This window comes from Ischnura elegans, chromosome 8 (genome assembly GCF_921293095.1).
Source record: "Ischnura elegans chromosome 8, ioIscEleg1.1, whole genome shotgun sequence".
Taxonomy (NCBI): domain Eukaryota; kingdom Metazoa; phylum Arthropoda; class Insecta; order Odonata; family Coenagrionidae; genus Ischnura; species Ischnura elegans.
Genome location: NC_060253.1, coordinates 75,892,863 through 75,919,073, shown reverse-complemented (window position 1 = coordinate 75,919,073; position 26,211 = coordinate 75,892,863). Strand labels below are relative to the sequence as shown.

The 26,211-nt window shown below is 38.1% G+C and overlaps 1 protein-coding gene across 2 annotated transcripts in view; it reads left to right on the top strand.

The window, feature by feature from the left end:
- Nucleotides 1–1,067: 1,067 nt before the first annotated feature.
- Nucleotides 1,068–26,211, top strand: part of LOC124163756 (C-type lectin 37Db) — a 224,397-nt gene continuing 199,253 nt past the window's right edge. For both annotated transcript variants that reach the window (XM_046540838.1, XM_046540839.1), the window contains exon 1: nt 1,068–1,466. In XM_046540838.1, coding sequence (XP_046396794.1) covers nt 1,334–1,466 — 133 coding nt within the window. In that variant the 5' untranslated portion in view covers nt 1,068–1,333. The remainder of the gene's footprint in view (nt 1,467–26,211) is intronic.

Genomic DNA, 26,211 nt, shown 5'->3' with positions numbered 1-26,211 from the left:
ATAGAGCATTTGAGGCACTTTTTTCCGATTTTTTTTTAGAATCCTCAAATAATTAGGAACGGATATTTCAGAGTGAGTATGAGGATATCATTTAATAACCGCACAACATTTCGAAGTTTGTCATAAAATAAAAAATTAGCGACATTCTTTTTCAAACTGATGGGAAAAAGATTCGTTACTCCTGAGAACAATTAAAGACTTTAATTAAATTATCCGTAGCCCACTCGCTCACAACGCAAAACTTCATTTATCTTACAGGTTAACGGCTGGTGTCTCAACACCCTTCTCAACGGGGTGCATCATTTAACATTCACACTACAATTCCAGGTCTACCGTAAACGATAAAATAGGAGATATACTTTTTTTAAAGGATCATTATATGAATTTTTTCCCTGGACAACGTAGGCCATAGAATAACATTTGTATCAGAATATTAAATATATTACCCTATATCACTGAGAAATAACTCTGGTGATGATGAAATGATTTCCAAAAGAAATTAATCTCCGTCTAGATTAACAATGAGTTACTTTAATTATCCAAACAACTTATGGACATAATGTATAGTAATTTATCTAACCTTAACATTAAATGTTGTTGTAAATAATACAGAATATCCCATCAAGGCCCTCTGCGAACAACTGACTAATGAATAAACCAATATGATTAATACATCCATTATTATAAATAGGAAATAATGCTTTAGTAGATTATGTAGTATGTTTAAAATTAGTTCGCAATAAATTAGCTCATGACGCGCAACTTAACTTCTCTAACGTGTCCCGAAACTCCAAGACACAACACCTATCGAGGCCGTTAGAAGAGTACATAATGTTTAGAGGCCAAAATATATGCATGGAAGTCCGCAGAATCACCTGTCATTGAGCCGGCGGGCGCGTGAAGCTGCCTTCCGACGGAAACTGAGGAATGGTGTTGCCTTGCAGAGCCACCGGGGGATGGGGAGAAGGGGTGAAAGTGGAGACGGGGGAGAGCGGGAGGGGCCGGCCGCCTCGGGGGAGCTTCTGGGGGCCGGACGGTGTGGGACTGGCCGCGAAGAAAGCAGTCCGCCTGTGGAGACCGTCTGAGAACGTTGTGGAGGGTAGTAGTGCTGCGGTGTCTGTCTGCGCGGGTGAAGCGCTCATCAGTACAGGGGAACGAGTCAGCTGCTTTCGGACCATACGACGTGTACTCGAAGATAAAATAATAATCGCCGATTTTGTGAACTGGTGCAGTGACTCCAGGATTTTTGGTCTGCCTCACCGGACTTGTCGGTGAAAATAAGAGATAATAAGGAAAGTCGAGAGACGAGTATCGGGGAATTAAAGTGAAGACGATGGCAACGAATGCACGCAGCTGTAGGAGTCGCGGGAGGAGCGTCTGGCGCCCGTTCGCTGTGCTTTTCGTACTAGTGGTGCTGGCAGTGCCGGGACATCAGCAACAGGGAAGGAGTCACAAGAGGGATGCCGGTGAGTGCCAAGCAATTCTATTTATCTTCTCTCTTGGTGGTGTTCTGGGATTTTTTTCTCTGCGCTCATACTTAAACACAAGACAAGGATATATAAAGAGTAACCAAGTGTCAATACGAGGGCTATTATACGTTGATTACACCAATAAACTAGCGACAAATCAGGGGGGGAAACAAGTATTCTCCCTACCGGGTGAGAAATTCTCAAGAAGCTCGCGTTTTGGGTGGTGAAGCCTCATCTATTATCCAAGCAAAAACCAAAGGAATTAGCCATCATTAGAAATATAATGATGGCATACTAATCTCAAATATATTGGGAATTAAGCCAATACATAGGTAATGTCTGAAAAGGCTACCCCATTTATGTGCTCGAGAAAAGCTATCTTTGCAAAAATTTACTTAATTACAAAGGCTATTACCTTAAATTTTTGCTAAGGTAATGGGTGACGACTTGCTATTCAAACCGTCTGGAAATTTTGAATTTCATACCCGGTACGCGAGCTAGCGAAGACTTCGTGAAGATTTCATTCACAATCGACAGGAAAAATAAAAAAATATACATAACTGTAAGTTGTTTTGGTCGAAATCTTGTTGAAAAAAACATACGATTTCTTCGACACCATAGAAGGATTAAATTGTACCAAAGAAATAGCAAATATCAATTTCGAAGTACAACATGCTAGATTAGTTCGTTAGAAGCTACATAGCAATACTGTCACAGCAATGGAGAAAACATCTAATAAATTAAAAATTATTTTTATTTAAATGCAAATCATCATTTTCTGGCTAAAATCATTCTAATTTTCCGGTAAATTAGTATCAAACTTTGTGGATCTCGATATTAGTGCATATTAGTATAAAATGCACTCGGGCACAAGAAAAATAGAGCCAAATATTCTCCCAAATCTAGCCGAACAAGATCAACCTTATGAGTTAGAATAAATTCCCTGCTTTTCGGATGAAAATATTTTCCACTGTCTTACCAGAATTATAGATAGCAAATTAACTCAGATGCATAAATAAGTAAGGTAGGATGTGAATGATAGCTACTCGGGCTGCCCTATCTGGACACAGTTAAAATAGCTAAATTGATAAGCATTCAAAAATATTTTTTGAAAGAGATAAATCTTTCTTACTTCGCCAAATACCAATCAAAATTCATCCTCGAAATCATGTAAATGTCATGAAAGTTTGACGGCTATCATTCGAGCGTTGAAATCACCGGTTGTCCTTCATCAGCATGATGCGATCGAGAATTCGCTTTTGGAATCTAGTGAGTGCGCAAAGCCGCCCAATGCACAGCGCGACGGACAAGTTTCGAAACCCGCGGATGGGATCACGGCAGGGAATTAACTCGGGCTCTCAATCTCGTCGAGAAATCCGGATGTCGGCGACGGAGGAGCAACAAGTCCTCCTTCGGACGCCGCTGGCTGCACTCCTAGTGGGTCACCACGGGCGTATTTCATCTCGAGTCGATCAACCGCGAGAATCTCACTGCTCTGAGCGAGAACATCATCATATCAATTCAATATTCATGTATGAACAGCCTTTTTGATAGGATAGAATGACTCCCGCTCATCTGCCTGTTTTTACCACGCATTGTTTGTTCAGAACTTATGCTACAATATACATGTAAAGTCTTCAGTCTTCACTTGGTGGAACCACATGTCTATAAAGCGAAATAAATCACTTTGTATTGTTCCACAAAACTTTCTTATTCCGAACCTGATTTCAATTACAATATAGTCAACCTTGCACCTTGACTATAGCACCTAGATAATGGCAATTGAGTAAATCCAGTTGAAACCCACGGTCGAAATAATAAGGTTTTGTGGAATATTACCGAATGACTTATTTCTCACTATAATAATGCTATAATCTTGAAATTAAAAAAAAATGCAGTGTATACCTTAGTCAACAAAATTTGCTGCAGCTCAACTTTTATAATTTTGCCTCGTAATTTTCTCTGATACGAGGTTTATGCATCTGAGGTACTGGTAAATGCTCGCAATATTAGGAGTGATGTGCACTCAGAACTAGGATATATATTCCAAAGAAAGAAGCAACCGACGTGAAATTCTATTCTAATAAATCGATCAAATTATAATCAGAAATTTAGGCGATTGTATGGGCTTTTGAAAGTTTCCCGAAGCTGAAGTAAATAGAGTTACATAATATTAGCTTCCGCTGAGAGTAAGCGAGAGGATCTGAAGCTGGAAAGTAAAAATTTGAAAAATAATAGTAATCGGAATAATTTAATTCAATGGAAAATTTAATGATGTAAAACATAAAATTATTAAAAATTCAGTATAATTTTGTACAATGGAAAATTAATCGATGTAAAGGAATAACTTCTTTAAGGTTCACTAAAAGCTAATTTAAGACGGAAGATTCGGGCATGAATAACTTAGAAACGACATTAAGTGAAGAAGTTGTTACTGAGAGATGGCCTTAAGGGCCAAATCCTTTCTGTAAACCTCATTAAAATAACTCTTTGCTTTCTAGTTGGATGTTCTTCTCTGTAAATCCTTCAATCGGAAATATAGACACAAAAACTCATGGCTTACAAGAAATGCAAGTTAACATACTTGACTTATTTTGATTATCCAAAAGTAAACATGAAACAATTCGTTGCATGCTTTGCGAGCGTTTAATTGGTGGATAGGGCTAATGATACGAGATATGTTATCATCAGGTCGGGGTAGCAATTCCCGTCTCGATTCACACATGCAAGCATAACAACTAAATCCCTCCCCAAAACAAATGACACACTCCATAAAAATGTTTGTACACATTCCTCCAAGCCATTATTGTAGGTGGGCGCCAATCTTTTTTAATTCAACTGATATATTAAATAATTTATCATATTAATTATACTTTTGTGATCCCCCCAAAATATAGTTTAGAGACGACCACCCAAAAATTCAAATGACGCAATATGCGCCATTTTACCCACCATGAGCACCCCTGCAAGTAGTACAACATATATTCAGTTACAAATAACACCACATTAGTGTATTCATGGACCATTCCTCTTAGCACATATTAGAGCAGGTATTTTTATAGGTCATAGCCGGACCAAAAATTGGGAGTGGACATGTAGGAGAAATCTTCTGGCCCCGAAAAGTGGCCAAGCTCTCTTTCAAAAACTTTCGCGTTTCGATAGGTCCGTCGAGGAAAAGAATTTTCAGGTGCTTAAAACCGTTTGGGAAATAAAATTCACCAAAGAGAGTTCAAAAATGCTCTTTTCGTCGACGCTTCCAAAGTTTACAGTTAAAAACGTAACACTAAGCAAAGAGAAGAAGAGGAAAAGAAAAGTGAATCTACCTCCGTGGCATATGTCCAAGGTCATTCGTCATTTTTTTTTCATCGCTCAATTCTGGCACTATACTAACTTCCCCAGTCTTATTGATAGTATTTACAATTGCAGAACTGTTGCAATCTGAGTTAAGTCACAATTACGGATGCTATGGAAAATATATCGAATAGCAGTAAACCAGCTCATCACTTGATTGTGAATCAATTAATGATTTAACTAAATAAATTCTTATTTTGGCAATAAAATCTTTTCGATTTTATACATACTGTGGTTAAATGTCGCTTAAATTGCATCTATTTAAAATAATGTGTCTGGTACTCGATGAACATTGACAAGAACATGAGTCACAATGGATCTTAGAAACTTCTGAAAACATTCAAAATCATTAAATCCTACTGAAATATATGTTTGTTTATCATTTTAGCACCTAATATTAAAAAATAAATTCAAAGCTTTGATGCATAGGTATCAATATCCTGGTGAAGAGGTTAGAACAACATCACTGGAAAAAATTTCCGATACCGTTCATGACTTTTTTCCGCAGTAACTTCCATTAGCAAATATATATTTTTCAATTAAATCCAATTGACTTTTTTAATGTTCAGTATTACACACCAAGCTTACCGAAAATGCAAAGTATGAAGGATACTTATGCTGACCATTAATAGTTGCAGAACTTGCCTCTTCAACTAAACGACACAACTCACTTTTCCAATAAATATGTCCAAAGGAAATATGTTAGGGAGGTAGGGAATCTGTCCTGGGGATTGACGGTCTACAAATTCCTCGCCAATATCACCAATAAACATGAAAACACCAGAAAAAAACCTCCAAGATCGGGATTCGAACCGAAAACTTTCACTTTTCGAGCCAATACGAAGGTCAATCCGCTACGCAGTTTCCTTTTTGAAGTAATTTAATATTTCTTTCATAATGTGTTCATAACTAACTATTATGTTTGATTTTTTACATCGTGGGTATGTTAACATAAAAAATAAGGATCTAGGATGCATAATGGTCTGCGAAAGACCCGAACAACCTTCGACCTGATTCGATTGCGATACAGGTGTATATTTTCATCGTGGTACATCAGGTGCATTTCGCAGGGGACGAGGCTGAATCGAAGCGATCGCATATCTCTATTGAGCTTCCGGATGACCAGTCCTACTCCACGGCGGAGACAAACACGCGTTGAAAGAAAGAAAGAAAGAGGGAAAACCGCTAGACGCGGAGTATTTTCGTCTCCTCCCGAATTTGGGTCTTGCCACCTGCGCGCCTCGCGGAAGAGTGGCGAACGGCCTTGTGATTCATTCCGAGTGGCGCTGTCGTCTGTCTCACCAAATACGAGCGCTTAATTCGGTTGATCACATCAGAAAAAGAATGGGACTTTTGAGTTCTGCGTGTAAGGGAATAATGGAACTGGAAAAAGAACTCAAGTAATGAGACTCATGAATAATCCTGAGACGATTCTGTGACAAGGAAGAAGATCCATGATTGGGTTTTTCTGAAGATGGTATTTTTTACGTGAGGGGAAGAGCTTGTTTACGTGTTCTTCTTTCGATTTTATTTTTATTTTCATTAAATTTGACATTTAAGAAGAACAGGAAAAAGGATTTGAATGAAAGTTATTTTTCAGGCTTGAATTTACTACCGTTTACCATTTTCCAGCACGATATGGGATATTTCTGGATTCACGCGGTTTAAATGTTAGAGCCCGTAGACTTTTCATTAATTCTAAATTATGTAGTAAATGGTAACCTCAGTATTTGACGTAATTCAGACGTAAAATAGAGTCTGAATAGTGAAGATAGCATTGCTGATACTTCCGCAAACGGCATTATTTACCCTGGATTATATTCATCCTGAGACTATTATTATGAAAGGTATGCTGCTAGAAGTTGCAGTGGTAGATTTAGAAAGAATATTTTGCAGCTCTCCCCATCCAGTCCTCTTTCAACATTGATCTGCCGTTTGCTGTTCACAATACGGCCCAATCCCTTCATATCTTCCGTAAAACTATTATTATCCTATGCAATGATATTAAAGTGACTTCAAATTTAAGGTGTTAATCCTGAAAAATTTGTTGGTGAGTTTTAAACGTACTTTTCCCCCCGCATCACATTTCTTCCTAAATGGAGGAGTTATGGATCAAGTCCTCTCGGGTAAAAATTACATTTCATGATAATTTTATTATAAGGGGATGCAAGAAAGATGTCGCTCATACTGCAAAAGTCACTTACAGTTGATGCATGCTCTTAATGCGGCGCTCAGCTATATTAAATAAAATTTAAAATAAAATACCATTACGTTATCCCACAATCATTATCCCCCATCATAGTTCCATATCATAGGCACATATATCCCACATTTTAGTCTTTGATTTTAATAATTTATTTTAAGGGTAAATTTTGAAGAATACACAATTTTTTGTCAACGTATTACCTCGCGCCACTGTACACATAGGCAATATGTGTTACTCAACATCTCGACAGGTGACTCCTACTCCTGCTATAATATATTTACATCTTTAGGTGTGAAGATTTCAATATGCTATGAAACCCGGGTCGTGCTTTTTTAAATATATTACTGAACCTTAGAAAGTTTATTAATTTATTTTTAATAATGGAAAGGTTTCACACAGTTAAGTCCACGTTTTCTCACCGTGGAGTGCCATTCTCCAGTCATTAGCTTTTTCCATAACACTCTCACGTAACCACACAATTCAGATAGGTACTAGGTACGTACAAAATTGATTTAGTTTGACCAGGTCGCCTCCGTTTCTGTTCCGCAAGATAGCTGTCGCAAACTCTTGTTCACAATTCATCTTGGCAGGCAGCATTACTGGCAAGCACTAGTTGAAAGCAAGGAATTTAATGATTAGTTAACTATAGCAATTAAGATTCAGCCCATAAATTCATCGAGATCGACTTATTAAAAGAGAGTCAATCCAAGACTTAGCGGAAGTCAGTGAGATGACGATTTAAACCTTTCTTTTAATAAATAAGCTAGCAAACTCCTAGAGAGAGCTTTTAAAGTGTTCAGGCGTCGTACGAAATATTTGGACGTCCAAAATCATCGTCATAGACGTAGGTAAAAATGGACATTTAAAATCGACGTCACGCAATATGGCCCAGCAAAAAAGATTTATCCTCCTTATTCTGATTGAGTAAAATTTACAAGCCTGTGGCTTACTCCGGGTAGTGCTCTAATCTCACCTATACAAACTAGTATTCAGGTCGAAATACTTATAAAAGATCGATTCTTTCATGTTTTTCACGAATCCTGACGTTTTAAATGTGAGTGAATATCAATATGAGTGAATCTAAGGGAATAAATGGGACGGAATTGAGTAAGTACATATAATTCCTCATCCTAATATACATACACCGATCATAATCCCTCACCTTGTCACCTGCTTTTAAGCATTATCGTGTGCCATTCAATGCAAAGGTCAACTCAGCGAGCGATCCATCGCTGGAATGCGAGTCCCCAACTCTAAGTGCACTAAATATTCTCCCATTTTATGCACAAAAGTGGGTTACCGCTTTGCGGAGCACAGGTTAACGAGAATTGTCCTTCTGGGAGCGTAGGTGGCCACTGAGTTATATCCACGACGTAAAAGAGAGTGATAAAGAACGTGATACTGATCTTTTAACAGGACAAAGCCAAATGTAGCTGAGCTGGAGAGTGACTGAAAGTGAAATTACATTAAGACTAGAAATAGAGCACGGAGTCCACCTTATAATGGCCACTAAAGTGAAATTGAGAAATTTTTGCTATAACTCTGCTCAAGTTTTGAAATGATGGACTGAAGCACAGTTGCACTTATTACGTCGAGCTCTTATCGAAGACCTTATGCTTGATTATTTGCGCTTAGGCAATACAGGTCCACACGTCGTGCACAATGTTAATGCAACGTACCAAACACGTAACAGTGATGTATCGTGATCCACTCTCACCGTTTCTGTCTTCTTTATGGGTTAACCATCGCATTTAAGATCCACACCACAATCTTAACGGGATCTGCGTAAGAAAAGCACCATGCAGCGCGCAACAAGTGAGAAGATTCAAATGAAAGGGTTGCTTAGCTCGGGAGATTTATCGCAGTGCAAATGAGATTTAGTGCTCCTTTGAGCGAGTCGATAGCCAAGGCCCTTTTGCATGGGACTTTTAAACGGATGGACGTTATTTCTCAATTTTCTGAGAGATAATGAAAATAAGTTAACAAAAGAGGAAGCAGACGGCATTTTTTCAAATACCTACACCAAGGATGTAAGGGTATCAACTCGAAGTTCACAGCTTCTAACCTCACTTAACTTCATGATAATGACTGAATAAATTATTTAATTTTTCTGAAATATCATAATACATGTACGATACGTTTCATCATAATGCGACGTTTACAGTAATGATATTTTTCTAAACTTGATATTGAACATATATTGTTGACAACATTTCTTGACACAATGGAAACTGTTACGTAAAATAAATTCTCTTTTCGCTTCCTGATAGAAACGTCGTACTTGGTGATGATCGGGACCATATCACCAATCGGTGGTTTTGACACATGAAGTTTCATTGCAAATTGTATGTTAAAAACTTGCTCATTTAAAAAGAAAAGTTGTACTTTCTGCTACCGTAGAATTTTAAGGACATTAAAAAACTTAAGTGAAGCATCTATCATGGAAATGCACCAATAAATTTGTGACAGGTGAAGTCAAAGCAAACAAAGAAATATTACATCACAAATTTTATTCGAGAAAAAAACTTAATCACATACTGTCTCTTATTCCACAATAATTAATGCCTCACTCATCATTGTTTTCCTACCCAAAATGAAGAGACGTGCAAACATTTTTTATACGAATCGAATTGGGCATATTCTCCAAAAAATTCACGTCCATGTAAGTAGCATTAATTTTAATTTTAAATACCTTGCCACCCTAATTTTTTATTGGTTTAAGTATCATTATTCCTTGGGTAGAAATAGAACTAATTAGCCTTTGACTGTTAACTCAATAGGAAAGGAATCAATGCATCAAGATGTGAAAAACCCACCGAGAGGAGAGGCGAACCCTCGACCTCTAGGCTATCAAGCGACCAAACGTCGCCGTCGCCCAGGCAGCCATACCCAAATAGTACACTGTAGCCTACTTCTACATACCCTACAAGAGTCTCTCGGAGGAATAAGTAGAAAATATGGGTGCAAAGTGGGTTGCGCAAAACGCTATGTCACGGTTCAGTGTATTCCGGAAGCGAAAGCGAATAGACGAGGTGAAGGGAAGTATTAAGGTACGAACGCGCGGGGAAAAGGATAGCGTCCTGCGGCTAGCCATTAGCAACCAGATGTAGATCCTACCCAAGCGGCACCTCCTATTCGAACAATGATCTTCCGCCAAGCGGTCTTGTGTAACATCTCCGGTAACGGAAACTCCATCACTGAGACTCCGCCCACACAAGGCTCAGCTCGACGTCGCATCGGAGGCACTCAAGAAAGATTGATGAAAGGTCGAAAAAAAAAGATCTTCTGGAAAAGCTGGCACGTATGGAAATCTGAGGAAGGTTTTTTTCTTTGTTTCAGGGATGAGTTTGAATTTAAGATTAACGGCCAGAGGAAATCATGAAGATGAAAAGGCCGGGGTCGTGAACATCATTTCCGTTTCGGGTCAAAATCACTAAGTCCTTTTAACTCTTCAGCAATTCATCGTAATTCGTAAACTTTGACCATGACACGCATTAAATTTTGCACTAGTTCCCCCTCTTAGTTTCGGGATTGACTTTTCCAAGTTAAAGTGGTGCAAGCTCGATTTCCTTTAGCTAAATAGAATCCAGAATAAACTTTGTTATACTCCACACAGTATTAATAAAAAAAAAAAACCTTCCGTTTTCGACCTTTTCAGGTCATCAAGAGGTTACATGGCCTAACCTCTTGATGATGACTTGAAAAGATCGAAACCGTGAACAAATACTGTGTGGAACATAACAAAGTTTATTTTTGATTCTGTCATATCACCATTCCACGAAGTGAACTCTCGAGCCATTCATTTGAAACCTTGAAGTAGTTTAACAAGACCTTCCCTCGGATCGCAGCGTCCTGCATCATAGAATTCTTTACGCCACTGATTATTCTGCCGATCTTCGTAACTAGAACAACTATGACTCGCATGCTCTCATGAATTGTAGAAAATATTACTATTAATATTTCTATCGCACGCGGTAAATATTACACTAATCTTAGAAATTTAATTATTTTTTAAACAGTCTTTACCTCTCGAGGAATTTCGACTCGGTGTTAAGACTGTAGCTATTTTTCGTCTATTTTTCCAATCATGTTAATTTAAACCGCATAAATACATTAAATAAGATACTTTGCAATGAAATTATCCTTGGTCTAGGTTAATGAGACTTGATATAATCAGTGACGGTTTAGGAATGTTTAACCCACAGTAGTGCCTCATAAGCGTATAATATTATACTTTAACGGTAATTATATTTATCTTATATTATTTATAATGACGTTAATACAGATATGAATTAATACGTAGACATCTGACATTATTAACACTTAATGAATACAACATTTTATTTTAATAAAGTAAAAAGCAGTCATCTGTGTGCTGAAATTTATGAGGAAGGTTCATTAGAATATACCTTGATTACTGCAGTTAATGCCTTTCATTATTTAAGCCATTAAAGCAGTGCTATATAATTACTGTACGCCAAAAATAAGAATTAGCACACTATCATAAGTATGAAGTGGGATCCGCAAGAAGTGGTAAGGGGAGAGGGAGCCTTCCCATAGCAAAAAAATCATTACTTAGGCTCCATCGTGCATCTTTCTCTGCCCTTATTTGAGAGAAAAATTACCATCCTATAATTTTCTCGGAGATAACACCACCTTTCCAAAAATGTTTAATGCATGCACCCTTTGCTTCTGGGCGCACTTGATGTACTTGGCCGCTTTTGGAGCCTCTGATACGCTCTCGCGCATTACAAAAACTCACGAAGCCACCGCATATTCGCCAGGAGACGCATTGCCCGCGGCGAAGACTGTTCTAAACACCGATAGGAGCTTCTTCCCACGGCTATTGGTGAGTTCCAACGCTTGCAAGCTTCGTAATTGCCGATGAAAGAGTTTTGACAGAATCGTAATACGACGGGCAATACGTGGTCGGTTAGACTTTGATTAGTGGCGCAAAGCGATTAAGGCATGGATTTCCCGGCATGCACACGATTATAAGGATGGAATGGAAGGAGGAACTGAAGCCCAGATATTTTTATCTGTTGGGTACACGTATAACTTTCACCCATAACAAACTTGAATCGATGTCCGAACCTCTTGGAAACAATTTATAATGCTTGAAAACATGCTTGAAAATTGATTTTGAATTATTATCTTCATCCCATCGTGACAGCAAAATTAACGATAACCTACCTATGAATCAGAAAAAAAATTGACCCAGAGACTGCTTTCACTAACACTCAAGTACAATTTGTATACCATATCTCGGTAATAAGTACTTTTAAAAGACACTTTTCGCACTCTGAGTTGATATTTCATGAGGAAATATTGAATGAATCGTGCGTAAAAATCAAAAATTGCCTCAATTTTGGCTAACATGACACATCATACATCGTTATGACTTCATCCCTCAAGTAAGAGCTTACAATATGTATGTGATTTTTACGTAACAATAGGTCGATAGCTGATATTACTGACAATCAAAGTGGTGGTTCAAATATCAAATTATTTGAATAAATGTCTTCACAAGTCAAAGTTCAAAAGAGAGGCATCAGTGCGAATGCCTTCGGGTCCTTGTCAACTTTCACCGGAGGATCTGCATTTCACTGGCTGCCCTTCATTGCATTTCAGTTCTCCATGTGATTCAATTCCAGGCTGTGCATACATTAAATCCAAGCAATTCATTTTTTCTACAAATTCGTGTGGAATCTGTATAGGAAGTAGACTTCGCAATATTCGTATCAAGCGTATTCTTTCCATGGACAGACGTTCATGGTAGTAAGGCCCTTTGTTTCCCCGAGTGCTAGAATCTGTTGCAATATATAACAATTGTAATCCATCTAAAAATAGAAAGGGACGAGAGTGCAATTAGAATCAGATTACTAGATAGATTTAACTGGACATTTTTAACAAGTAATTGATTCAAGAAAACTTGTAAGTTGAATGAAAAAATCAATAGCAACGATCATCGGGATTGTTCTTCAGAATTATCGTTTAAAAAAATTCGAATAACAGCCACCCTTGACGGACTACTTGTGAAACATAGACCTGACTTAATTTCACCCAAATATTAGAAGTATTTCATTTGCACGCTGAACGGAATACCGTAAGTTTAATCCCCAGTATTTGTTATAACTAGAGTCCTAAAAGAATGTTATAGCTGCCACTGTCTTCGGCTATAAAAATCAATATTATGTAAATCATCAGAAGCGAGGCAGGGCATCGAGAAAGAGGTTCAGGAATTATCAAATAAAAAAGATCGTGATCTTTCGATCATGAATGGAATCACTAATAAATAGGTCACTCAGCGTAGATTCGCGGTAGTGGGAAGATGATGCTAACATCTGAAACATCTGAGTACTACATGATCGGTATTACTACAGAAAAAGGAAAAAGTAATGAGTAAAAGCCTTTGAAATAGATGTTAATCAGAGAACAATATTCTTCTTTTCTCTTGAGTCCTAAGTTTAATGAGGAATAGTTTTTTAGTCGAAATAAACAAGCTCACCGCTCCAAAGCAATGTAGTTGACAAAATCAGCCAACGACAACCTTCCTCTAAATCAGAAAATAACTGGCATAGAGACTGCTTCTTATCTGACGCTCAAGTAAATTTTTTAACAATAATTTATAAATTTATTTTTGTTTATTTTTAATTTTCAGTAATACGTACATTTTGAAACTCTTTTTGCACTTTTATTCGATATTTCATGGGGAAATATTGAATGGATCGTCAGTAAAAATCTTTATTACATTATGATACCAGCCTAATGGTATGCATTTATTTTCGGAAGACAGTCTCGATTCAGTAGCTTCTACCGTTGATTCTACCTAAATCTCCGAATTATTTGTTCTCAAATAATGTAAGCAGTCATGAAGGGAATATGCATAATAATTATTATTTTGCCTAATAAGACATCATATATCGTGGGATTGAGAAATTTTATTTTCTACCCTGGCCGCATGCTCAGAAGAAAAGTATCTAGTTTACCTATCCTTAGTATAATAAAAATCCTCGGGAGAAACTTCTTTTTATTTCAGCCAACTTGGTTGGATAGCGCGAGGGCGAAAAGTCGGCGCGGGAGTTACGAAACGTGTACGTGTGGGTTCGCGAAAGACCGCCCGCCCCTCGACGCATAGTTTTTCCCACGCGCGCGTCGAAGTCTCCGCCGATCAGCATGCCGTTGCGACACAATGCTCTTGGGAGCACGGTCCACACCACCCCCGATGAAACGTGCTCTCGTTCTCAGCATTAAGGATCCTTCGTGTTTTTTTTTCATTCTTCGATTCTCTCCACCCTCGTTTCAAAGCCCATGCAAAGCGTAGCACGGAGGGCCGAGGTGCGAGGCGAGCAAATAAAAATTTGACTTTCCGCGCGCCAGATTTTAGGTCATGACACAACACCCTCCCATAACCCTGAAATCATATCGACAGGACAATGTAAACACCCGTATACATTTTTTCACGTACCAACTAGTCGCTCAAATAAACGCTAATGCCAATGCATGATAATGCTATGTAAAAGTTTATAACAAAAATGTGATGTCTCAAACAAAAGTGTTATGTAACATAAATCAATCTGCCATTATATCAAAGTCATAAGAGAAATTAAAGAAAGGTTGTACCAGATATAACGAAATATTTTACTTTTAAAATCATTAGAAATTTGAATATCAAGCAAAAAATACGGTAATTTCGGAGGAGATAAAGCGATGAGTATCAGGTAAAATTTTAGAAAAGGAGTGAAATTGAAAAATATATTAATTCATCTCCATGAATATTGAATGAATGAATATTTTTTATTATGCTCTAGGTAAAACCTATGAGAGCAAAAAATAGAAAATACAGGAAATGTTCTACTCCATGGGTTATGCAAAGAATTTTTAGGAGAAACCACGCGTAATTAAAAATATTGAATTAATTGTAAAACGCAAGAAAGATTTAGAAGAAACTCAATTAAAAAAACCAACAAAAATGACTGGAAAGAAAAACGATTTTGTCCTTTTGATGAGCAAGAATGAATCCTGAGCAAAGTGTCTATCAATCAGCGCTTCCATGAATTTGCAGAAACATACACATTCTTAAATCAAGAATGAGGATTAGTTGTGATTAATGTACAAGTTGGAGAACTAAGGGCCTGTATTCGATTTTCGGTCCAGGTAAACAATGGTCTTCGCGGGAATAAAGTTTGACTCCACTCAAACGGCAAGTTTGAGATAACCACCCCAACGGGATGAAGAAAACAGAATTTATCGCTGGCGTTTTAAATGAGCGCGGAAGAGATGATTTAAAGTTCAACGGATGAGACGGAAGATAACAGAAGAAGGGTTCGACATGATAAAGGAGGGTACTTACGGAGAACATTACATAGAGACAGCGCTGGTAGATGGAGCAGGTGATGACGTAAAATTAGATGGTGACGAGGATATCCTAAATGACAGAGAGAGAAATATTGTGTAAGCAAGGACGGAGAGGGAAAAGATAAGTCTTCGTGGATATGGATCGTATGCTCACTTAGAGAAAAGAGGTCGTGGGAACAGGTAGAATACTTTGCATGTACATAGGCCCGTTTTAAGTGGTAACCAAAGTATGCGGCCGAGCAGGACGCCAAACAAAAAGGGGCGCCTAAGCGCTCAGTCCAATGATCTGTACTAATTAAACAAAAAGATTAAAGATTGAGGGTTGATTTAATCCACAAAAGTATTTTAGAAGTAAGGAGTAAAGGTTTATCGTTATATGTTCACGTTGATATATAAGTATCGACCGTTATTTCTAAACTATTTGTATTTATTTAAAAATCTACCCAGAGAGAATCCCTACAGTCTCTCAGGTTATTTTTGAGGGTGGGGGGTGGAATATTGCTTGTTTACAATAGAAAAATGTCTAGAACAGGCCCTGAATATACATCACCGAAAGAAAAATAATAAAAATGTACATATGTGAGCTTATAACTACTATTAGATCGTTTACATACATTCATGAGTGTTGTACTGCTTGTATGTAAAAATGAAAAGAACAACTGAATGGATCCAATAAGGTTTGGATTGGTTATTTGCTTTAATGTCCCAAATAAAAGAGGTCCTAGAATGGTAAACGAGCATCTTCAACGAACTCGGAGAACTGGTTGAAAATTCCGGTAAAATCTGGACTGCCGTATGAATGGAGAGGGATTTTCAAAGCAAAAGGAGGGAGAAAGAATGTGACAAGTGGAAGGTATTTCCAGAACTTGTTACGGTCTGAATTTCCTTCTTGTCCCGAAAAAATTTTTAAGGTAAAATGAGGGCAATAGCCTTTTCTGAAGAATTAGAGGCAATGGGAGACTTTTCCGATATTTAGTACTCGTAATATGCCATTAGCAACGATTACCAAAACAGAAAGATTCTTTCGATGAAACCGCTCTTATTTAAAAAAATATGGAATCAATCATGAAATGGAAGCGATTTTTTTAACGAGATCTAATAAAAAAAGCAAGTAAAATGCTTGAAAAATTAATGACTTAGCCCACGGTTTCCTTGGTGTGCAGACATTAATCCTGAATAAAAAAGTCTACGAACCCCCATGAAGTTGCAGAAAAATTATGAAGTTTTAAATCAAGGATGAGAATTAGTATCGGATAACATACTGAGTCGGAGAACCAGAAGCCTGCGGCTCGATGGTTTGAATGATTAATTTGGAAAATGCTTAAAAGAAGTTAAATATTTTACAAAGAATGAGTTCCAATAATGGTAAAATATTACGAAACGAATAAATAACAATCCCAAAATCATTTTCTTAGTGCTCATGCGAAGTAAATAAATTAGGTACCACTCCTTCATTACCGATTGTTCCTAAGACTCGTACCATGCCGAAATGATCCCTTCACGATTCGTCCAAACCATGATTCTAAGAAAATTCTTTCATAAAACCCAATGGCACAGAAGGCATGCCAATTTTTAGCGACTAAGGTAAAATATTGCGAGTGCTCATAAGTGATTCCAAACGGAAAAACATCAGGTGAAAAGTGTGTAAAATGAACCTAAAAAAGGCAAATTTCAGTGAAATAAATTGATTCGTAATACGATTCTCGGTATGAAACTACGTGATATCATAAGGATGAGCTCCCCTAAGAGATGCTGCTAAAAACGATGCTTAAAAGGGAAATAAAAGATAATACGTTCAGCACAGTCATCACCTCATGAATAAATATCTTTCTTCAACATGTGTCAAGATCCGTAAACATTTCCAAAAACCATTATCTGCGATTGAGAGATGTAAGTCAGGATTAAGGTCATATCTGATCGTTCATATTCGAGAACAATGGTGAAAAACTGTCATGAATTTTTATCAAGATTTATAAAGGAAGAGAGAGAGCACCATAACGTGAGGTTTAATGCCAGCTCATAAAGCACTGCAATCCATAAATGTACACGCAGTGAATCTTTTAAATGTGCCGTTATTATCTATTATCTAACTATCCTAGAATCATGCCGTATCACTGTAATCAGGGTGTTTTGAGTGATGAAGATGGTTATGCAAAGAAAGATTATCCTCAAGTAAGGGATAATCGTCTGAAAGCTAACGTTAGGTTTCGTAATCAGCGACGTTATTGCATTTGGCCCCGGAAATCTCCGCGTCATTTCAAGCAGAGTAAAAGATTGTAGCGTGACTTATGAACATCTTAGATTGACTAGAAGGTCATAACGGAAGCCATGCGAGCTTATTTTGGTTGCAATTAGTGCTTTAAATGAAATAAATGAAAAAAGTTTACATTTTTCAAGATGAACAATAATTTTGTCGCATATGAGTATCTCATTAATCCTATGACAGTGGTTTTCTTTTATGTTAGACATCAAATTTCATTCAAGACCTTTCCGTTGCGATGGATTTTGGTGAATATTATAGCCGCATGAAAATAACCTAATGAACCAGCAATTCCGGATCAGTAGCCTATTAATTTACATACGCATCACGCACCCAGTTTTAAAAGGGGAAGAATAACCAACAAAGAAGATACAGGACGAAATTTTCCGAAGATATTAGAGTCTGGTCCACATTTAGAAAAAAGCAGCACTTTTCATATAATAGCTATGGATATTATTTTTACAAAAAAATTAAAGCAGCGCGTACAGAGGCTAATTTCATTATTAGTAAAGGTTCTAATGGTAAGCTGTTAAAATGATGTGAAGAAATTTCCCATAATTTGGCAATAAAATTTGTAAAGGAATCACTCAATTTCTTTCTGCCTTCAAAGCTAATATTAGGAGTATACAACTGGCTCCCAATCCGGAACATGTTGCTATTTTTGAAAGCAAAATATTAACAATTACGAAAGAGGTGGTATTTTCCTCAACCGTAATAGACATTTATATCACGTGATTATGGCATAGGAGCCAAAACTCGAATGGTAATTAAAGAAGCGGTGTTGAGGAAGCTAGACAAAAGGCTCAGTTGTAAGCACTGGTATTTATTCAAACCTCCCTGATTCACAATGTTTTCGATGACAGCCTTATTAAACTAAAGATCTAAAATTTAAAAAATCGAGTTTCATGTTGAAATCTATTTATAATATAATCATTTCCTTAAATGTTTTATTAGTACCATTAGTCAATATTAATGTCTTTTGGGTAAACCCGCATCAAAAACTAAGTTTACTCCCTTTGCAAGAGAAGTCATCAGGGCTAATTACACTTGATCATGTCTCCGGCATAGGTGAGGAAACATTGGCCATTTTAAAGTCTTGACGCAAGTTAACCCAAAAGCCCTTAATATTGACGAACACAGACCGCGAAAGTTTAAGTAATGCCATTTTTCATTTAATCAAGTATTACTATTGTCTAAAAACGTCGATTTCGAGACCAGGGATGATGATTATTACTCTTTCGACCAGTCTTAACGAAAACTTTTCCTACAGAGTCACTCTCGGGGTATGCTAGGATTTTAAGGATACTTAATGATTATTTGAGGATCCTAGAAGCCAAGGTGTACAAGTGCAATAATTATAATTTTGGAAAAACTGCTGATAATGGTTGGTGCGGTACGCTTTATAATTGTGCCATCGGGATAAAAATGAATCATTAATAAGCATATGTATGCGTACATACATAGATTCAGTGGTTCACTTTTATTTCTCTGCTACGACAATATTGTGTACCCCACCTACCATTATCTGCACTTATCTCCAAAATAATAAAAATTGCACCTGTACCCCTTAGCTTTTAGGGTTCTTATTTGAGCATCACGATCTGAGTCCACCAGTGGCGCAGCGAGGGAGGGTTTTGGGAGTTAAAACCCCCCCTAGAGCTCAGAGAAATATTTAAGTTTAATCCATTTTACTTAATTGGATTGATATTACAAATAGAATAGTGTAAGGATTAATAAAATATCCCTCAGAAAGCCGTTAAACTCAATATTTTGAACAATTTATCTTAAAAATTCCGCAATTTTTTAATCTCGCACCTACCGCTTATCCTGGTGGATATTTCATACCCCCACACACCCCGGTATTAGTTGCTCCTAAACCCCCCCCCCCCCCAGCCTGAATTCCTGGCTGCGCCCCTGGAGTCCACAGCCATTTCAAATTTAATCCTTGCGTCTCGCTCATGCGTTCAATGCAAACTGGCTCCCATCCTGCACCAAGGACTTCGGAATGGTTTATGAAGGAACACCTCGATGGGAAGGATGGACCAAGATGCCCAATTGGACCCACCACTAAGACGCAGACGATATCACGCGCGTACGTGAGCGCATCTTCAACTGGCGTCCGTCTTTAAAGGGCAAGGCCGTCCGTCACGTTGGATTTTTTTTCCTCAACTCCCTTTTGACTGGTTGACGCGTGGGATGGGTGATTGGTCGCGCCTTGAGGGACCGCGGGGAATGCTGGGAGGGCGAGGAAAAACGGAGTGTGGCCTCAAACTCTCTCTCCGGACCTCACTCACACTCTCCCTGGGAGAGTAAAAAAGAGAGGAGAACGTTACGAGGTCAGTCAGGTAGCTGCCGCGATGACCTCCTTGCTTGGCGCGCCGTAATGCTAACGCTACATCCCAGCATCCTGCCTGTAACCTGTCGCTTCGAACGGATTTCCCAGCGATTTTCGATAGTTCTTCATACTTTATGTACTATAGACTACGCTGAAAATTATGCAGAGAAACAGGTAACAGCCCATACATACATGGCATTTGTTAGTTAATGGCCGTCAATTCTAACACACCGTCGACTGTGGATTTCTTCTAAAAGAAGACCTTCTATAATCAATGGTTTTTTTATAGTCGAGTATCTTCTATAGTTGATGAATGGATGGTTTTCGATTTTTCATGTTTTCATATAGTTAATGGTTTTCAATTGCAGGTGGTCTTCGATTGCTGATGGTTTCGAATGTTGACGGTTAATGATTGTAGATAGTCATCGAGTTTAGACGCTCTTCGATGTTATACACACTATTTCGATAGCTTTCTGTATCAACCTTGGGTGAAAGCAAACATCTTGCATCGAGAGAAGCGCTTAGCTACCCTAGATTGATACAGAAGGCTATCGAGATAGCTAAAATACAATACAACATGACCGAGAGGTGGGGCTCCCTCTCCACCAATCACAGAAGAGAGCACGCAGAGAGGCAACAAATCAGCGAGTACAGACAAAAAAGGCGGCAAAGGAAGACTATTAAGACCGATACTTGGGATAGATACTAAAGGACCGAGTAGTGTCTTCAAATTTAGGTAGGGCCTGAGCCTGGGGAAGTAAATAGACATGAAAAATCCAAGAAAGTTCGACAGAAGCAAATAAAAGCTAATTTCAGCACATCAGTCAGCATTAAGACCGAGAAAATCACAGAGCAGCACGTTTAGCCTGAAGACTACAGGCGGATCACTGTCGAAAATGTTGTTTACGGCAAATTTGGACGCGGTGTAACCCGAAAAATGGAGAATTATATTCGCTGAATTTGTAAAGCAAGTCTTTTTTTTCTTTTATATGAAGAAAAGATTTAGGAGATACGAACTATATAGAATACATGTACGGACAAGATGGGACAACGATTTTCATTATTTTTTCATAGAAGTTTCAAAGGTGAAAGAACAAGAAAAACGCTATAATTATCAAGGTGAGGAATTTACCGCAGCTAAACCTTCCAAGCGCACCAAAGATCTGTACCGCTCAACAAAATATTTGAATTTTCTGGGTCACACTGGAGAACGAGATAGTGGGAAATTAATGACGAAGTTCAAGGCTGACGCTTCTAGAGAGATATACGATAAAAAGTAGTCCATCGAAGCTCTAGCTCCGTGATTTGGGACTGTAATTTTCCCGAGTATCCACTAAGACTATTACCACAAGTTCGTAGTTCCATACCTACGTTTAACGAAATTTTGTACAGAAAAAAGAAGAGAAATACTGATGACCCTGAGTCTTTAAACCTATCATCACTTTCACAATCTAGCAGCCCGCTATGATTTTAAAAAGTGGCCAGCGATATATCCGTGTCTTGGCCCAGCGGCATTATAGCCTCCAACAAAAAATTCAAGGTTTGTAGGGCATGCTGATGGATACTGCTTAGAAATTGATCGTTATTTCGTAAAGTCTTACTTTTTAGAAGATTACTGTCGTTAAAAAACTTATTTAAGAACGTCTACTTGAATTTTCCAAAATGGTAGTGTTCATGACTCACGCTAGCCTGTCAATCGCAAAAAATATTTATGCCTAGGATAATTTTTCAAAAAGAAAAAATGTTCATTGGAAACATTTTCGATTCTTAATAGTCACTAAGCAGTTTAGCTCTGAGGGTGGTTTGGATAGGTGAAGGTAGGGCTCATAGAGAGCTACGCCGCGGGTGTGTAAAGTTCACACATTCAAGGTAGGAGTAGCTATATCCTTTTCTTCGGCCACATTGTACTCCGAGAATTTCTTAAGTGTAGAAGGATTAAATTTCAAAGTATTAATTATCAAAATCCAAAGCTTGCAATCAATTATACTCCTCACCAGCGTCATTCAAATAAGCAATTATATTTTAGCCACAAGAAGATAATTAAGTCAACTTTTTCCAGATAGATATCGTGGAACAGCATATCAAATGATAAACAAAGGTAAGATAACTGATGATGATTGAAAGGCCAATTGGAACACGTGTAGTAGAGCCTAACATGAGCCTTGGTAAAATTGCCACGATATATCAGGAACCCGGATATCGTAGTGGTCTACGCAGTGGCCCGGAAAGGTCAAAGGTGCGTGGTTCGATTCCCAGTCCAGGGTAATTTTTTCTCATGACAATTTTTGAGCACGTGCAGTAGAGCTGTGAAATAATATTATGTGGGCAGTACCACGGGCGTACCCAGCGGGGGGCAGCTGCCCCCATATAAGCAATAGCAAATTTAGTTCAGAACGGAAATTTTCTTGAAAACCAAGAAAAGTGATATTAATAAAAAATGTAATTGAAAAATAAATTTTTTTCGAGCAAATAATTTTAAAAACTAATAAAGCACCGTATTATTTTGTAGAAATTTTGGTTTCTTTAACCTTCTCTGTGTTACAACTTGAATGACTACGGCTCGCCCCCTCTAGATTTGATCCTGGGAACGTCCTTTGGCAGTACGATATCTTTGTTTATCCCAAGAAGAGAGTTTTCATATTTAATACCGAATACATGTCTCAATATTCAGTATCAAGGGAAACAGCGAGCGTTTTCCATAAATATTTCACAGTTCTGGTATGGTATGGTATTTGGAGAAGGCGACCAACAGCTGAGGTCATTTGAGCCAAGAGGGAAGGGTATGGAAGGAGGGGTAAAGATAAACCTGGGAGGGCATTAGCCGGATTTTAACCAAATGCACCAAGGGGACCACAGCTTCACGTCCCATTCAACGTACGTACTGTTGCGCTTGACATGTCCTCCGCACCACATTCAAGCAGGGATTGGGTAGTATCTGAAAATTCTTTGCCACCGCCGGGATTTGAACCCGAGCTCACGGGGTGGGAAATCAACGTCCTAGCCACCACACCAATCCGATCCCCATTTCAGAGTTCTCATTGTACTAGAAAATATTTAAAGTCTCCATCACGAGGAAAGAGGGCATCCACCCCATTGAAAATATGTCGTGCGCATGGAAATGTTTTCCCATTCCTCGAACGGATAGCTGTCGGATTTGCAGAACTTTAAATGCAGCCTTACCACTTTCACTCTCGCTATTCCATACCTGGCACCTGAGGAAACGGCGGCGCCCAAGACACGTGACATGCGGAACCACATCCATCGATCCGGCGACACCTGATTTCCGGCTTGGTCCCTAAATTAGGGTAGTTTACGGGAATTAACTTTGATGCATCAATTTGGAGAATTGAGGTATCTTTACAGGTTTTTATTTTGCAAATACAATACGTACGACCATAAAACAGCAGTCTTTGGGTGATCATGTCAGCAAAAACATTATTGCTTTCTTTAAACTCTAGTTAAAATAGATGGTTGAATAAAAAATGCTGATAGGAAATTAATCAACGGAAAATTTCTATCAGGAGTAATCACGGTGTATGAAAAAAATATTTCGACTTGATACATTTGAGATTCCATATAGAGAAATCATAAGCCAATTAACAACCTACAACTGTGTCTACTTTAGGATGATCTCTACCCTTACCTACGCACAAAAACACTTGGGTTGAACTTCTGAGAGAGAGGCGGCGCAATACTACGAGCAAAATAATACACGTACATATATTTCAGAAATCGTCTGAGGTTGGATCGTTAATTTCAAGCTAAAAGCGTTCAAAATCATTGGCTCTTTCAACTATCTACATCCTGCAAAATCCGACGCCGACTACAGTAGAATATAGGTAAGAGCCCAATTAAAAACGGGTAAATAATAAGCCGCGATAATTGCATTAATGTGAACTTCGACACAGTTTAAACGTTACGTAAATTTGTGGTCCTCAATAATATTTGGGAACATAATTAAGGTCATAGAAAACCGTAAAGGAATTAAAATCAGAGGAAAGCATTGCATAATAACTCATCAGTGCCAAAAATGAAGATTCATCTAGAACAATCGGTTTTTAAAAAATTCTGGCGATCCGCCAAATGATTAACTATCGAAATTTAGTCATGTAACAGTACGAATACCATCAAAATTCGTTTATTCGAACAGATTACTAATAGAGTGCAGTCTTCAATAAGTAGGCCATCATTCATATATCCTCATCTCCATAGTCATTTTATTTCTATTGTTCTTACGCACGATATTATGAGGTACAATTTACGGCTACTTCACGATTTTACTCATCTGAAAAACTCCTGTTTTTCATTTTCCCTATCTTCTTGATCTAATCAGACGTATGAATACAAATTATTTTCAGCAAGAACTTATTTACAAGTCTCGAGGGATAATTTAGCCTAATGAAATGATAAGGTGAAAGAGCTTGGCATACAGCAAAATAATATTAGGAGAGAGATTGTCTCTCACCCTTGATGCCATACGCCTTGTCATAACTATCCGTCCATTAGCAGCGGAGGAGATTCTGCTGCCACGGTATCTTAATATGCGAACTTATTATTCTTCAATGCCAAGTCTTTCTCAAACCTCGACCTTTGCCGTTCTGTAAACCCTTCCTAGCTCAATTTTATAATCATTACCTTGCTTCCCTCTCCTATGGTATTTCAAAAGTCACATCTTTATCCATTCGCATTGCAATAAGCACGAGTTCCTAGATTTAAGTCCCCGGATGACTGTCAAAAAAAAAACTATTTCTACTAATTATCTCCCACTGCTTCTCATCCGTCCCTTTGACTTCCTTTCCTGCCGACACCTCTTAAGGTGGAGGAAAAACCCAAGTCTAGATGGGGATGACTTTTGAAGGATGAAAAACCACTGAAAATTTTATCTCCACACTTTTAGTCCACGGACCTGACCTTCACTTAATCCTTCAGCAAAATCGTCTTCTTCACTCTGACCTTGACTATAGGAAAAAGAACAAATAAAACAAGCAATAAACGCAACACCTCTTTCAAACCATGTCGACATTCAGCGTAAGGATATAACGTTACTTACGGTAAGAATGCAACTGCCCGTCACTTCAACTAATGGAATTACTTTCACTTCTCATAATATGCTGATGCAATTTTTCCAATACTATATCAAATTACCTAGAATGATTTCCGTGTCATGCGTTGACCAGAATTCCACTTTGAATGCGTACATTAAAATTTTAAAATAAAGTCTATTGTTCTAGCTTATCAAAAACTGTATTCCACCCCATTCTATACCTTTTAATTACTTTAATATATCGATTCTACATCGGTTTTCTGTCGACAATCCTGGCAGCATTTAATTTATCAGAAAACATAATCTATTGCTCCCAATACTATATTAGTCTTCTACTACCGACAATTCCGGCTTCAGTGGCGGCGGCGGGGTCTTTGCCTGCCAAACCGAAGGCCGCGGGTTCGAGTCCCGCCTGGATATGTTGGCCCTTTTCAAGGAATAGATGATCATGTACGAATTGTTAAATGTAAGAGTCCAAACAATATTGTTTTCGGTGTCACATAAATATCACTTCTTAATATTAAGATATTTAAAAAATAATCTTCTTAATATGAAGATATTCAAATAATACGCAGTGAAATAGAAGGCAATTCTTCATTAAATCATTCGTAGGTACTCGTCATGTTAGCCATTTCTTTAGGGCTTTGTCGCCGCGTCAAAATTTGAGAGGTCCCAACGTTTCCCGACCGATGCTGGTCGCTTTTTCAAGTGGATCGAGGTTAAATAGCTAAAAAAACAACTATGGCAAGAAGTTTTCTTAATAGATAAGTACGCGCTCTGTGAAAGGAGCTAGGAGTAGGTGCAAAAGAAACGACCTTTTTTACGTAAGATTTCAGTAATATTTCTTCGGCTACGTCCCTAAGCTGCGGTTTTATTTCTGGATAGAACCGGCCTTAACACTTTCCTTCCGACGAATTCTTTGATTTTCCTAATCATTCTCCGCTGATAGTCCAAGTCCCATCGCTCTCTACGTTTTTTCAAGCTCGCTACTCAACACACTAGCAACAGTTTAGCTTTCTCTTCACCACCGAAATGAGGGAAGGACCCAATCATTTGAATTCGTGACGAGTCTTTCTTTTTTCGGAAAGGAAAAGCCCAAGCTTTGCCAGGACGACCACATCACTCGATTGAATCCTTGGATGTTCTCACGGAAGGAATATAAAAGCCTTCCACTAAAGGAAAACACAT